We start from the raw sequence: 13,457 nt of genomic DNA on the forward strand, positions 1-13,457 counted from the left end.
CTCATGATGCACACCCACCCCACTGCTTACCCCGACTGCCTTTCTTTTCCTCTTCCCAAATGGCTGCCTCTGCCAACCCTGCGCATCCTTTTTTTTTCGCTCGCAGGCGGAAGCGGCGCAATTTCAGCAAGCAGGCTACGGAGGTGCTCAATGAGTATTTCTACTCTCACCTGAGCAACCCTTACCCCAGCGAAGAGGCCAAAGAGGAGCTTGCCAAGAAGTGTGGAATCACAGTCTCACAGGTACCCGGGTGTGTGTTGGGTGGGGTGGGGTGGGGGGGCAGGCCCCAGGCTGTGCTAGAGAGGCCCCTGAGTATGGGACAGGGTTGGCTGGGGAGGGGAGGAAAAGCTCATTGTTTGGCTGACCTGTCAATACATAATCCCCTTCCCTCCCCTTCCCTCCCCACCCCTCTTTTCCCCCCCTCATTCCCTCCCCGCTTCCCATCCCTTCATGTTTGACCTTCCCTCCCCCCCCCCCACTTCCCCCCTCCCTCCTTCCAGGTCTCAAACTGGTTCGGGAACAAGCGCATCCGCTATAAGAAGAACATCGGCAAGTTCCAAGAGGAAGCCAATATTTACGCCGTGAAAACGGCTGTCAGCGCCGCACAGAGTGGGGGCGACTCCCCCAACACCCCCTCCTCCGCGGGTAACTCCCCTCCCCCCCGAAAAGAAAGCTCCGCCACACCCCATGTTGGTGCGGGAGTCCTCCTCGCTGGGGTTGGAGAAACGTGGAACCCTCCCCTCCAACATGCGCTGGAGTTCCCAAAGGAGATCCCTCCAACACCAGCACCCTCTGCCCCTCTATCCCATGACCAGTGTGTGCGCCCCCTCCTGGGCGCAGAGCGGCGAGGTGCCCCCTCACACCCCGCTCCCCCACACGCCGGTGTTTGCGTCCCCCCCCCCCCGTCGGCCTTGGAGTAGCCAAGGTTTCCTCCTGCAGGCAGGTCGTCTTGGCTTGCTTCTTCAGCTAGTTGCCTTTTGCAGTGGTGTTCACCTTTTTCTTTGCTCGAAGCAACTGTGCGTTCCACCCCCAGTCACCCTGTTGCTGTCTTTCGCTCCCGCCCCTTCCTCTGTTTTCTGGCAGGCTCCGGTGGCTCCTTCAACCTCTCCAGCTCTGGGGATATGTTCATGGGCCTTCAGGGTCTGAATGGAGACTCGTATCCCACATCACAGGTCAGTTCCTTTCCCTCCTGGGACGGCTCGGGGCATGCTCTAGTTATCTCCCACATGGACTGCTGCAATGCGCTCTATGTGGGGCTGCCTTTGAAGGTGACCTGGAAACTACAGTTACTCCAGAATGGGGCAGCTAGACTGGTGACTGGGAGTGGCAGCCGAGACCACATAACACCGGTCCTGAAATACCTACATTGGCTCCCAGCATGTTTCCGAGCACAATTCAAAGTGTTGGTGCTGACCTTTAAAGCACTAAATGGCCTCGGCCCAGTATATCTGAAGGAGCGTCTCCACCCCCATCGTTCTGCCCGGACACTGAGGTCCAGCTCTGAGGGCCTTCTGGCAGTTCCCTCACTGCAAGAAGTGAACTTACAGGGAACAAAGTAGAGGGCCTTCTTGGTAGTGGCACCTTCCCTGTGGAACACCCTCGCATTCTAAAACTCAGCCCTCTGACTTTTAGAAGACATCTGAAGGGAACCCTGTTTAGAGAAGTTTTTAATGTTTGATGTTTTATCCTGTTTTTAATATTCTGTTGGTAGTCGCCCAGAGTGGCTGGAGAAACCCAGCCAGATGGGCGGGGTATAAGTAATAAATTATTATTATTCCGAGCTTGGGCTAATATGACGACTTCCAAATGTTGTTAGACTGTATTTTCCATCAGCCCTAGCCAGCAAGCATGCAGTAAGTTATAGTTCAATAGCATCGGGGCTCATCCTTTTAGCAACCCCTGCCTTGTGATAGTCTTGTGAGAGTTATGGCTCAGATGTCTCTCGCATCTGCTTGGCAGGCATGATCCAAGATGGCAGCCTTCTGGCTTGGTAGAATATTTCTGAAGAAGTTAAAAGGGTAGAATTGGAATACGGAGGCAAGCGGAAAGGTCTTCTCCATCATTTTTAAAGCTCTCGTGCAAGTGTGGGGAAATTCTGGCCCATCATCAGCTTCAGGGAACATGGCGTGTGGCCATCTGAAGGACCACAGCTCCCCCACTCCTGCCTAACTGTTAAAAAAAAAAAAACAGCACAGGGCTGTAAACTTGTAAGTTTAATCTGCAGAATGATACATAAATTGGATTTTTTGGTAGGGCCAATTTTAATGGATGAGAACAACTTGTGTTTGAGCTATACTGGTAAGAGTATGTGTTTGTTTGGGGAGCCCTTTTCAGTGCAGTGTAATAGGGAGCGAAAAAGAACCTTTCCATGGCCGCTTTTGTTCATTGCCACTGTTACTTCCGCTTAAGTTATCTCATGATGCTGAGGCCATTTAGCACCACTGAGATGCTGCTTTTTCTCAACTTAGCTGGAAGAGGAGTTGAGCTGGAGGTTCCACACAACACTTAATAAAGTGCCAGATTATCCAGCAATTCCCCATTACTTAAAGTTCTTTCCAGCGTTAATTGGAAGGTTACTGTTTGCAAAGCTTGCCCGTTTCATTTTTTCCTGCTGATCACCACTGTGAGATGGTTGCAGTGTTAGTTCCCGTTCAAGACCTGCTCAGCAATCCTGAGAGATCCAACTTGCATTTTTCTGCCCTCTCCATTTTTCCTTGTTTGCTAGTGAATGTGCTGAGAGTGCCCAGTGCTGCTCAGGAATTTGTAGAAACCAAAAAATGCTGTGGTTTTTAAATGGATAATTTGTGTGTTTAGACCCATCATGCCAAAAACCAGGTGGAACTGCACTAGAGCCATGTTGTAGTCTGCCATCTTGATTCAAAATGGTGCCTGGCATCCAAACATCAGCGGAGACAGATGCCTTCATCTCAGGAACCCTTGTTTTGAGTTTGGCAACGGTATCTCGATAGGTAGCCAAACTTCACCAAAACATGAGTGAAGTCATGTTGAAAGTGATGTCTTGATCTGCCATCTTGATTCAAAATGGCGTCCTGTGCCCCAGAGTTGACAAAAATTGCTGCCCTCGCCTTGGAAACCCATTTGCTGAGTTTGGCAATGAGACGTCCAAACCTACAGAGAACAAATGAAAAGAACACTTTCCTAAATACTAGCAGAAGTCTTATTTTTCTGTAAAAATGAAAAGAGAAGGAAATTGGCAATTTTAACAAACTTTCCCCCTCCTCTGTAGAAAAAGAGAGAGAGGAAAGATTGATGTAAAGTGGTAAATATACACTACATAGCAAAACAGTGCCGTAAATCAGTTGACAGTTTTGAGTAAACTCCACATTGCTCGATCCTTCTTAACACCCACTCAAGTCTTCATGAGAAGTTTTCAGCCCAGCATAACTGCTACTCCTGTCTTATTCTCCCCATCCCTGCTGTCATCTGCCCTTTTTATGTGTCTTCCCTCAACTACTAGGTGGAATCAATGCGTCACTCGATGGGGCCAGGAGGCTACGGGGACAGCATGGCTGCCACCCAGATGTACAGTCCACGAGAAATGAGGGTGAGTTTGTGTATCAGGAGACTTGACCCACCTGGTTCTCACCAAAGAGGTAACTTTGTTTTGTCTGGGATGTATTGCTTTAGACTTCATGCATGTCAAGGCTCACACTATACAAGAGTCCTGCTAGATTAGGACAAAGGTCCGCCTAGGCCCCATCTGCACCAAACATTTCAAGCACTGTGATGCTACTTTAGGCACTCGTGGTTTTCCTGAAAGAGTTCTGGGAACAGTAGTTTGTTAATGGTGCATAAGAGTTGTAAGGAGACCCCTATTCCTTCTCACTGAGCTATAATTCCCAGAGCGGTCAAGCAATCAGTCCTACTTCACAGAGAAATTGAAGCTTTGTGAGCTGGAATTGCAGTCTCCTGGCCCCTCAGCACCATTAAGAAACTACAGTTCCCAAAATTATTTTGACAGAAAGGCATTAATTTTGATTAGGTTTAATATTTGCATTCTGCTTTTCCAACAACAAGCGCTGAGCTCAAAAGTGGCTCACAGTAATCACAATAGCACTGAAAAAAACCAAACATTGCGATCATTATAATATCCAACACAATAGCATATAAATAAAGCAAACTGCAGTGACAGAGTCATCAAAACAATTAATACTGTTCAATAAAGCCGTGACTGTTTTAAGTGGTATCATAGGTGCTTGAAATGTATAGACCGTAGTCCAACTCCTGTTTTCCACAGTGGTTAAGCCACTAGCAGAGCAGGAATGCAATAGCCTAGCAAAGGTTGTTCGGTGATACACTGCTTCTGAATGTGGAGATTTCATTTAACCAGTTGTGGTTCTTGCCATTCTCTTATGGGTGGAATCCATTTGGTATCCCAGCACTCACAGAGGTGTGTTTTTGATGGGGAGGAATCTGCTAAGAGAAGAGGAAGGGAAGGCAATTTTGCCAGTTCCTTGTTCAGCCCTTCCATCTATTCTGGAAGGCTTCCCGATTCTTTGGGGCTGCAGGGGGATATCTGCAAAAATTCCCTCCCTCCAATTTCCGTAGGCAAAAGCCGTCCCGCTTGTGGCAAGGACACCAATTGGATTCCACCCTGCAAATCCTCCCTCTAATCCCCTTTTAAAACGATCTGAGCTTGATGGCCATTGCCACAGCTTCCAGGCTGACATTTAATTATGCCTTGCGTGTGAAGAAGATTTGGTTTGAGGAGATTCAGGGACTGAAGATATTATTCCTCTCCTGGACCTCACAAGAACCCAAGTGAGGGTAGAGGATTGTGCCCAGTGTGGTGAACTGTATAACAGCAGCTTGTGGTGGTTGCATATCTAAATGCTCCCACATCAATAAACTGCATTCCTGCTAGTAAAACTAAAGAAAACCACTATCTTTGGGGACAGCCTAGACTCGAACCACAGCTGTGCATATGCTCAGCGTTAAACATAATTACAGTTCTATGTCCGGAAAGGCTGAATATCAGTTCATTCAAATATTTTATTCTGGCCTTGCTAGTGATGGGGGAGGTAACGTAGTGGGAGCCCTGCCCCAGTCAGTGGCTTCAGATGCCACAGTGGCTTCTGAGATTTCAGCAAGCATTCCAGCATGTTTCCCAAGTAGAGTTGTGTGACCTAGAAGCCCGTTTAAAGGGAGAAGCCCAAGACGATTGTGGAGCTGAATTATGTGCCCACTTTTACATTCTGGTATGCGCACGTTCCTCAATGGAAAGAAAGAAATACGAGGTTTTCTTTCTTACTTGGTGAAGCTTACTAAAATGATTCATCTGAGTCCAAAGTAGTTAAAGGTCCAGGAGAAGCTTTTATCACGTGATCTGCTGTTTGCACGGACTGCTCATTAGATCCAATACAATAAAGGGAGTCGACACACATACATACACCCCCACCCACCCACCCCTGACCTCTTTCTTTCTTCTACCGTAGAACTGTTTTTGATAGCAAAATTAGGGATTCAGAGAAGACTTGGGCAAGTTGCTGGCACCTAATGGTCTATCATGGTGCCAAGGGAACAAACACTCCCCAGTCTCTGGGAAAGCGGAGCTAGGAGAACTCCCACGGAAAGGAAAAGAGGTTTAGCAGGTTGGAACTTTGCAAGAAACTGCAAATTAACGTGCCTCTACTTTTTTTTTTTGGTAACAACTGTTTCTCTCCTTTTTTTCACCAGGCCAATGGTGGCTGGCAAGAAGCAGCCACCCCATCCTCTGTGACCTCCCCAACAGAAGGTCCTGGTAGTGTCCACTCTGACACCTCCAACTGATCCTGCTGGGCTGCGCTCCCTCCTCTGTCGTTTTCTTCCTGGCTCCAGTGGGGGGGAGGGAATTAACCCTAGTGCTGAACTAGGCTGGGCAGGGAAAGAACTCGTCTTTTCTCCCACCTGGCAGGAGATCACTGCACCACCCGCAGTGCCGGGGCAGGGGAGGGAAGCAAGTACAGCATCTCTTGGCATTCAAGGTGGCAACACTCCATGGGGACGATGAATTCAAGATGGCACCCGTTGTGATCCAAGACCCTTCCATGATCCTGAACGGCACCTCTTAATAAGCAAGACGCAACTCTAGAAGCGGTGAAGGGGACCCAAGACGGTGGGAGGTGGGGTGGGGAGCGGGTGGGAGGGGCTATCTCAAGCGGTCCGTCTGCTTGGAGGGGCTAGGCAGATGAGCTAATGTACCTGCAATGCGATATCATAATCTGCTGGCTCGGCCTTGTAGATAAGCACACCTGCCCGAGGGGCATCGAGATGGCATCTAAACTGCTTATCGTGGGATTGCGACTCAAGATGGCAGCAGCAACGGGTCTCTTGGTAGTAGGACGAGCAGAGACGTTGGCCGAAGAGGGCTTAAGTTGGCATCTCTCCATGATGGGATGATTCCAAGATAGCAAACTGTGGCGTCTTCCTGTCGAGATTTGAACATGGCATGTATATATAAAAGAGAGAAAGAGAGAAGGGAAATCAGGCATGGATCCTGTCTGGACTCAAGGTGGGCATCTCCTTTGCTGGTGCTGACCAGAGACACCAACATCCTTATGAAATATTTTGGCAGAAAACGAACATGTAAGGCGATGCAAGGGCCTCGCTGCAAGATTGTGTGGAGCCACGGCAAAACCCTCACCTAGGCTGGAGAAACCGTTATACCTCTCAGTGAATAGGTTCCCTGGGTATGAAGATCTAAGATGGCTACCATCTGAATCAGAAAGGGGGTATAGCCATGAAGAGAAGTCGTGAGGGGCCCAAGATGTTACAGACTGGTGCCCTTCCATTAGGCCAGAAGTGGGGAACCTTTGGCCTTCCAATGGTTGTTGGGCTGCAGCTGTTGGCCATGCTGGCTTGGGTTGATGGGAGATGTCGTTTATCAACATCTGGAGAGCCAAAGGTTCCCCGCTAAAGAGACAGAACGTACCATGGTACCTTTTATCAGAAAGACAGTGGGGGCTGGCTTTCCAAAATGGCGGTTCAAGGTAATAGGGATGGGGAAGTAGTAATAAGCACAAGCTTCCTATCTCCTAGGCAGGACTAGAAGTTGTGGGGGAAGCCATAGGGCTAAGAGAGCCCAGCACACCCCACATTACACATGCTGTATACTGTAGCTGCATTATGGGTGATGGGGGTCTACTTTTCTTTCTGTTAAATCTCTTGCTTTCTGAGCTGGCTTGGGGGTTTTTTTGCCTCTTCTCTCTCTATTTCAGTTTATCCCATTGTAACCATTTCTTATTGTGTGTACAGTTTCTCTCTCGAGTTTTTTTCTCTGCTGTTTCTTATAATCTTGATATTTCCCCCCTGTTAAGTTCTTTTCCCTTTCTCCACCCATCACCATCTTAGGGCTTTTCTGCCTGGTCTGACCCAAGCACAATCAGATAGGTTTCTGAATGTCACAGTCCTCTTTGTGTGATATTTGTGCAGGCCCTAATCTCGTTCAAAATGAAGAAAATGACCTTTAAATATATTTTTTAAAGGGAGTTTACAGAATGGTGGAGATACAGGTTGGGCATAGCAGTATCCCTTCCCATTAAATAGATATGCTGTGTATCTGGGACAAACTATAAATTATGTTAAATGCACCATTTCATTTCTTCACTTTTAAAAACGGACATGTGGAGCAGTTCCAAAAAATCCCCCGCCACACCCAAAAATGTCTGCTTGCCTTGGAAGGAAAACTTCCATTACTGAAATTGCTTCAGGGGGCTTTTTTATTGGCAAGAGTCCTGCTTGCAGTTTTTGTTTTTTTAAAAATCCACCAGGTTAATTGATGGGACTTAATGTAATGTATGGTTTAAAATGGGGTTTGAAGCCCCTGTGGTTGGAAAGTAGGTCCTGATGGATGGGTGTCCTTGAAAGGGAATCTGCCCATCATCACCACCAGTCAAAAGAGTGTTGGGGGGGACAGCATACTTGGTTGAAGGTATATTCTCTCAATTCACATCTGGTGATGGCTTGATTGAGTGTGGATTGATCAGATAGCCCAGGAACACTCCCAGAATCCTCTGCAACTGGGTAGAGTCTCTGTGGCAGATCTGCAAGGGATGGAGAAACTGAAGGTAGGAAAACAAAGAAAGTGCTACAGTACCAGCCAGGGAAATTGCATTTTGCCAGGGACAGCGTATTCTGGTTAAATGCTCTGGCAGCGCAATAGTCTTTCAAAGGAAGGGACAGATAGGAGGGCAGGTTTGGGAACAAAGTAGGAAATGTCATTTGTTGTGCATCCACCACCTGCTCCAGAATCCTGATTTGTGCAGAAAAGCTCACTCAAGTTGATGCTTCCATTTTTCCTTTAGCCCAATGCAAATATGGAGGATTTGAACAAACCAAAAGCATTACTCCAGGATCCCATTTTCATTGATTTCCTTCCCTCCCTTTGCTCCTATGAATTCCAGCCCAAAGGGGTCGCTAGCGATGCTTGGGAAGCTAGTATAGTTTATATTTCAAAGGACCGTTTTATCCAGAATTGAGTAAGGCGTTTCCCCCACTGTGATGGAAAGAAATGGTATGAGTGTGTAAATAGTTTTGCTTGGGAAGCGAATGACCTGAATGAGAGGCAGAAGCTGAGGAGGCAGACAAGGAAAATCTGGTAAAGTAAATCTAGTAAAAACCACACAGAATGGATCCAAGTGCACAAGAGCAAATAGTGGGTGAGAGATATGAAATAGGAGAGAGCGATATCAAAAGTAGTGAGAGGTGGGAATGAAACACAGTGGGAAAGGAGAAATGGTAGGGAGATAAGCTAAAATCTCCCGACGGGAGAATATGAACTAAAGAAGACAAATCTGAAGGGCAGGAATATTGGAACTCGAAAGAGTTGGGAACTAACAAAGAGATTGCAGGCTGGAAAGAGGGAAATTAGAAGAGTAGTGGGAAAGGATTATAAAGTAGAAAAGATCCAGTAGTTTGGGGGGGGGAGAGAAAACACGCATTCAGCGGCACCTGTTCACAAGAGGAATGTGTACTTGGATCAGAAAAGAGGATTTGGACGTCAGAAGATACCAAAATAAGACTCGAAAGACGGAATGTGGATAAAGGCAATCGGATTGCAAAAGATGACGAAGGAATGGTCCAAAGGACGGAGGAAAGGCCTGCTTGTGGAAGTTGCCAAAGCCGGAGGGATTCAGACCCAAGGGTGGACATTGGGTGCGACAGGCGCAAATCCTGATGGCACGAGAGACCCATCAGGAGCAACGGAAACCCACATAAGACTTTTCAAGTTGCTCTCCCCCTTGCTCGCAGGGAGGGCTCCATGCTAGTCAGTCCAATAGCTTTATTACCTCATGGCGCAAGAAACCAATAGAGTCTTGGGACAGAGACCTTTTGAACCTGCTACCTCTGTGTGCCCTGTGGGGGTTTTTTGGGGGGAGAACAGTGCTGTGAGACACCCCCCCCCAAAAAACCTCCCTGCCCCGTTCCCTTTGACTGAGGGTATTGGGGCTCATCACCCTGACTGGCCGTTTTGACTTGTTCTGTTTTGGGTTTGTTTTGTTTTCTTGCTCTAGATTGCCTTTGCTTTTATTATCATTTTTCTTCTATAAAATTGAAGACAGTTTTTGCCCTGGGATTCATTTGGGTAAAAGGAGGAGGAAATGAGTGGGTAGGAAAGTCTGGTTCACCCCCAAAACACACACACCTGTTTGCTGGGTATCTATACAAGCCCAAACCACAGAGACCAAACCACACTTTGCACCATTCAGACCAGTTTGCAGTGTGTGTGGGAAAGCTCAAAATGTCTTGTGGCAGAAGCACTTACGTGCCAATACATTTTTGTGAACCACTCTTATTTGGGGTTTTTTCCACCATGCCAATGTCCACAGTGGAGGGGGTTAGAATAGCTTTGTCTGGTGAAAGCACCTGAACCATATGAGAAACCACTTCACACAGCTTGCCACATGAAGCTGCTTACAAAGTTGTTTCGAGCAATTTGCCTAGCTCAACATTTAATCTCTGTTCTGGTCCTTGGTGGCTGACGGCAGCCATTTTGTTTCTTAGGCCAAGGGGTTAGGATTGCCACTTGGCCAATTTCTGACTGATGTACCTGTTCTGTTTCTTACAAAACAAAACCAGGCCCTGCAGCTTATTCCTTATGGTTTTGATTTTCTCTTTTAAGTGGTAATCCTAAAACAATGGCTGGTTGTCTGCCAACACGAGGAAAGATAAATGAGGTTAGGACACCCATGTTGAAACAGTTCCCGCACACAAATTCCAATTGGATCTACTTGAATTGACAACATAAGTTACAGCCTTAAGGCCAAACTAGACGTGTAGTTTTTTTCTCTCTCACAGTATTTTCTTTTCTTTTTAACAATAATAGTGGGGGTGGGCTTAATTATTTCTGTGTGATTGTATGTTTTGTAACTTCTATATTTTACCAGGTGACGCAAGTGGGGTGAGGGGGTGGTTTAGTATGTGACTGGGAAAACGGTCTGTGTGAATGGAGAAGGATTCACACGACATTCCTCCATTCCAATATGCAGCCTTCTGGTGTAGTTATACAAAAGGAGATTTCCAGAACCTGGTTCTCCTGCCAACCCGTCCAGATTAGCTAGAAGCAGTGCTTTTTGTGTGTGACAGTGCTCACCAGTACAGAGCACCGCCATGTCATTCATTTATTTTTGGATGCCCATGGCAGCCATTTTGTGCTGGCACCCTCAGCATTTCTTTTGAGTACTGGCACCTCTTTATTTTTTTAACAACTAAAGCAGTGCCAGGAAAGGCCCTGAATGGCACACTTATGAGAATGATAAAATGAGTGAGCCAGATTCCCATTTCTGGTGGTTGTCATTTGGTACCAATGATTGGGGGGTGGCTCTTCCCCATTTTTAATTTTTTTGGGGGTTTTTTTTTGGTGCGCACCTTAACATCTAACAAACAGGTGCAGAAGTTTGGGAACCACTGCACTAAATAATACGGCTGACCTGACTAGCCGGTTGTCAGCCCTGCCCAGTTTATACACCATTTAAGACGCAGGTTTTGAGACTCTTTTGGGGCAGGCTTAATATTTCAGGAGGTCCCAACATGATGTACCTGTAATGGAAACCACCATTGTGGCAATTTCCACCCCTTCTGAGACTGTTAAAAAGGTGCACCAGTGCTGTTTGTGGAGTGGTTTATATGCCTCTGCACTTACTTCACTGGAATATGGTGCATGTGCGCACCCAACATGCCCAGCCACAGGAGCAAACAGGAAGCTTTTGCTGTTTGCGTCTCTCTTGCTGGAGGCTACAAGATGTCAGGGTCTAACCTGCCTCCAGCTCTGTCCCATGGCCCTACCACGGTGGTGTTGAAATAAAAAGCCCCTTTGTAAGCCAAGGGAAAAACCCATGACCCACATGGAAGCATAGGTGAGCTGGAGGGAGAGAACAAAGGCATTTGTGAGGCACACAGAGGCATGTTAACAAGAGAAAGAACAGCAGAAGGGGACTGAGGAGTCACTAGGACAATGATAAAGATCCAATGGCCCGTGTGATGTTAGGCTGTGACCCCCATCATGGCTGACGGGAGTTTGAAAGGACCATAGATTTTCCAGCCACACTGGAGGAATGGAGAACCCCAGTTCATTTGGCTGGGGATCCTTCCATTGGTACAGCCATGACTGAGATTTGCCGTTGCGATGATCCCCCTAAGTCTCAGGGAATTGCCACTGCAAATCTGAAGCAAGGCTTTACCAGCAGAAGTGTCATGGCTCCCACCCCAAAGCATTCTGGGAATTGTCATTGGGTAATGTTTCTGAGGATTCTGTTGCAAACCCCAAACTACGCCCTGACAGAACTGAAGCATCCACACCCAGCCCATGCCTATTAAATGTTTACTCGGGAGCAAGTCTTGCTGAGTTTAATACGTTATGCTCCCAAGTATGTGCAGAAGACTAACTTTTGGCTACCTTGGTGGCGGTGAAGTTAAATGGAGTTAATTAAGATGTCTGGGCAAGAGTATACACACAGGATCTTTCAAGGTGCATATTCAAGATTTCTCATGTCTTAACATGCATAAAAGGATAAGTAATGTGGTATAAAATCGTGGTTCCGTTTCCCCACATTTTTATTTATGCTTTTGGAACACTCATCTCCCGGAGTGGGCTATGGTGTCCCTTTTATTCCCAAGCATCACAGAGTCCGTTATAACACTGAATGTCCCACTCACCTGCATTTTTAACTACCCAAAGATCAAAATGGGCTCTTTTCTGGGCTAAGTAGCCGTCTTAGTAACATTAGACCAAAACTGGCTCCCTGCCCTTTTGGCATGGATGCAATTGTTTAATTTGGGTGGTGTGACTGCCTTTTTCCCAGTGTAGTAATGACAGTGATGCAGAAAGAAAGCATCTGTTGGATTTTTACTGTCAAAAGTCACAGAGGTCCTGTCCCCACCCCCAAAGTTGGCTTCCCTGAGGTGGAGTCTTTACTTCCTTGCAGGCAGAAGCCTAAGCAAAGGGATCCACAAATACAGAGGGCCTTTGGAGGCTTCAGAGGAAGGATGGATTTCAATTGTGGGGGGGAAATATACTCTGGAGGTTCCCCCATCACTCTTGTACAGTTTTGCCTAAACAATAAAATATATTTTTTTCCACTGGTGCTTTCCCATTATTTCTACTTTAGAGAACTTAAAGAGTTCCGAGTTAGCAGGCATACTACAGAAAGGGTGTGCCCTCTAGATCTTCAGCTAAAGAATAGGAACTATAGAGTAAACGCAATATAAACTGGAGGTGTCCCCCAACCCACACAAAGGACGGGGCTGTTGCTATTTAACATGTTCATGGGTGACCTGGAGTTAGGAGCGAACAGATGCCTGCATTGCAGGTGGCTGGGCTAGATGATTGTGTTCCATAGGGCATGGTTGCCATCACCGTAGACCCGGTTATTCAGGATGGAAATCTGTGCAGATTTGTGAAGCCTTCCAAAAGGATTTCCCCAAACCGAGCAAATAAGGAGACCGGATAAGAGGGGCATAAATCTGCATGTTGTGGAGAGAAAGAGGATCACGGTTTTTTTCCTTCCTCGTGACACTAGATCTCAAGGTGGGGTACCCAACAAAGCTGATTGTTGGAAGATTCAGGGCAGACAAAGTGCTTCACACTGCACATAGTTAAAACTATGGAATTCACGCTCAAATGTCACTAACTTGGGTGAGTTTGAAAGGATTTAGACACATTTGTGACTGATGAGTCTTATCAGTGGCTGTTCCACCTTCATTGAGTGTGAATTCCATAGCTGGGCCTCATGGGCTTTTGGCATGACACAGCACGGATGCTATGTTCCTAACGTAAGCAAGGGCAAACTTTTCAGAAGCTGATGGGATCTGGGCTGTAACCAAACAGGAAAGAGGGCTTGCGTGACAATGGCTTGAATATTTTTTAACAACTCAATGCAGTAGCAGTGGATGGGGGGTGGGAAGGCAAATTCCATTGCCAGGGACTGAAAATAATTTAACAGTATTCCATTTTATTTATA

At 46.8% G+C, this 13,457-nt stretch overlaps 1 protein-coding gene across 3 annotated transcripts in view; it reads left to right on the forward strand.

Moving 5' to 3' along the window:
* PBX2 (PBX homeobox 2) overlaps window positions 1–9,562 on the forward strand; it is a 38,686-nt gene extending 29,124 nt beyond the window's left edge. For all 3 annotated transcript variants that reach the window (XM_053379295.1, XM_053379296.1, XM_053379297.1), the window contains exons 5-9: window positions 107–242; window positions 501–645; window positions 1,084–1,172; window positions 3,479–3,565; window positions 5,698–9,562. In XM_053379295.1, coding sequence (XP_053235270.1) covers window positions 107–242; window positions 501–645; window positions 1,084–1,172; window positions 3,479–3,565; window positions 5,698–5,790 — 550 coding nt within the window. In that variant the 3' untranslated portion in view covers window positions 5,791–9,562. The remainder of the gene's footprint in view (window positions 1–106; window positions 243–500; window positions 646–1,083; window positions 1,173–3,478; window positions 3,566–5,697) is intronic.
* Window positions 9,563–13,457: the final 3,895 nt, after the last annotated feature.

This window comes from Podarcis raffonei, chromosome 2 (assembly GCF_027172205.1).
Source record: "Podarcis raffonei isolate rPodRaf1 chromosome 2, rPodRaf1.pri, whole genome shotgun sequence".
Taxonomy (NCBI): Eukaryota; Metazoa; Chordata; class Lepidosauria; order Squamata; family Lacertidae; genus Podarcis; species Podarcis raffonei.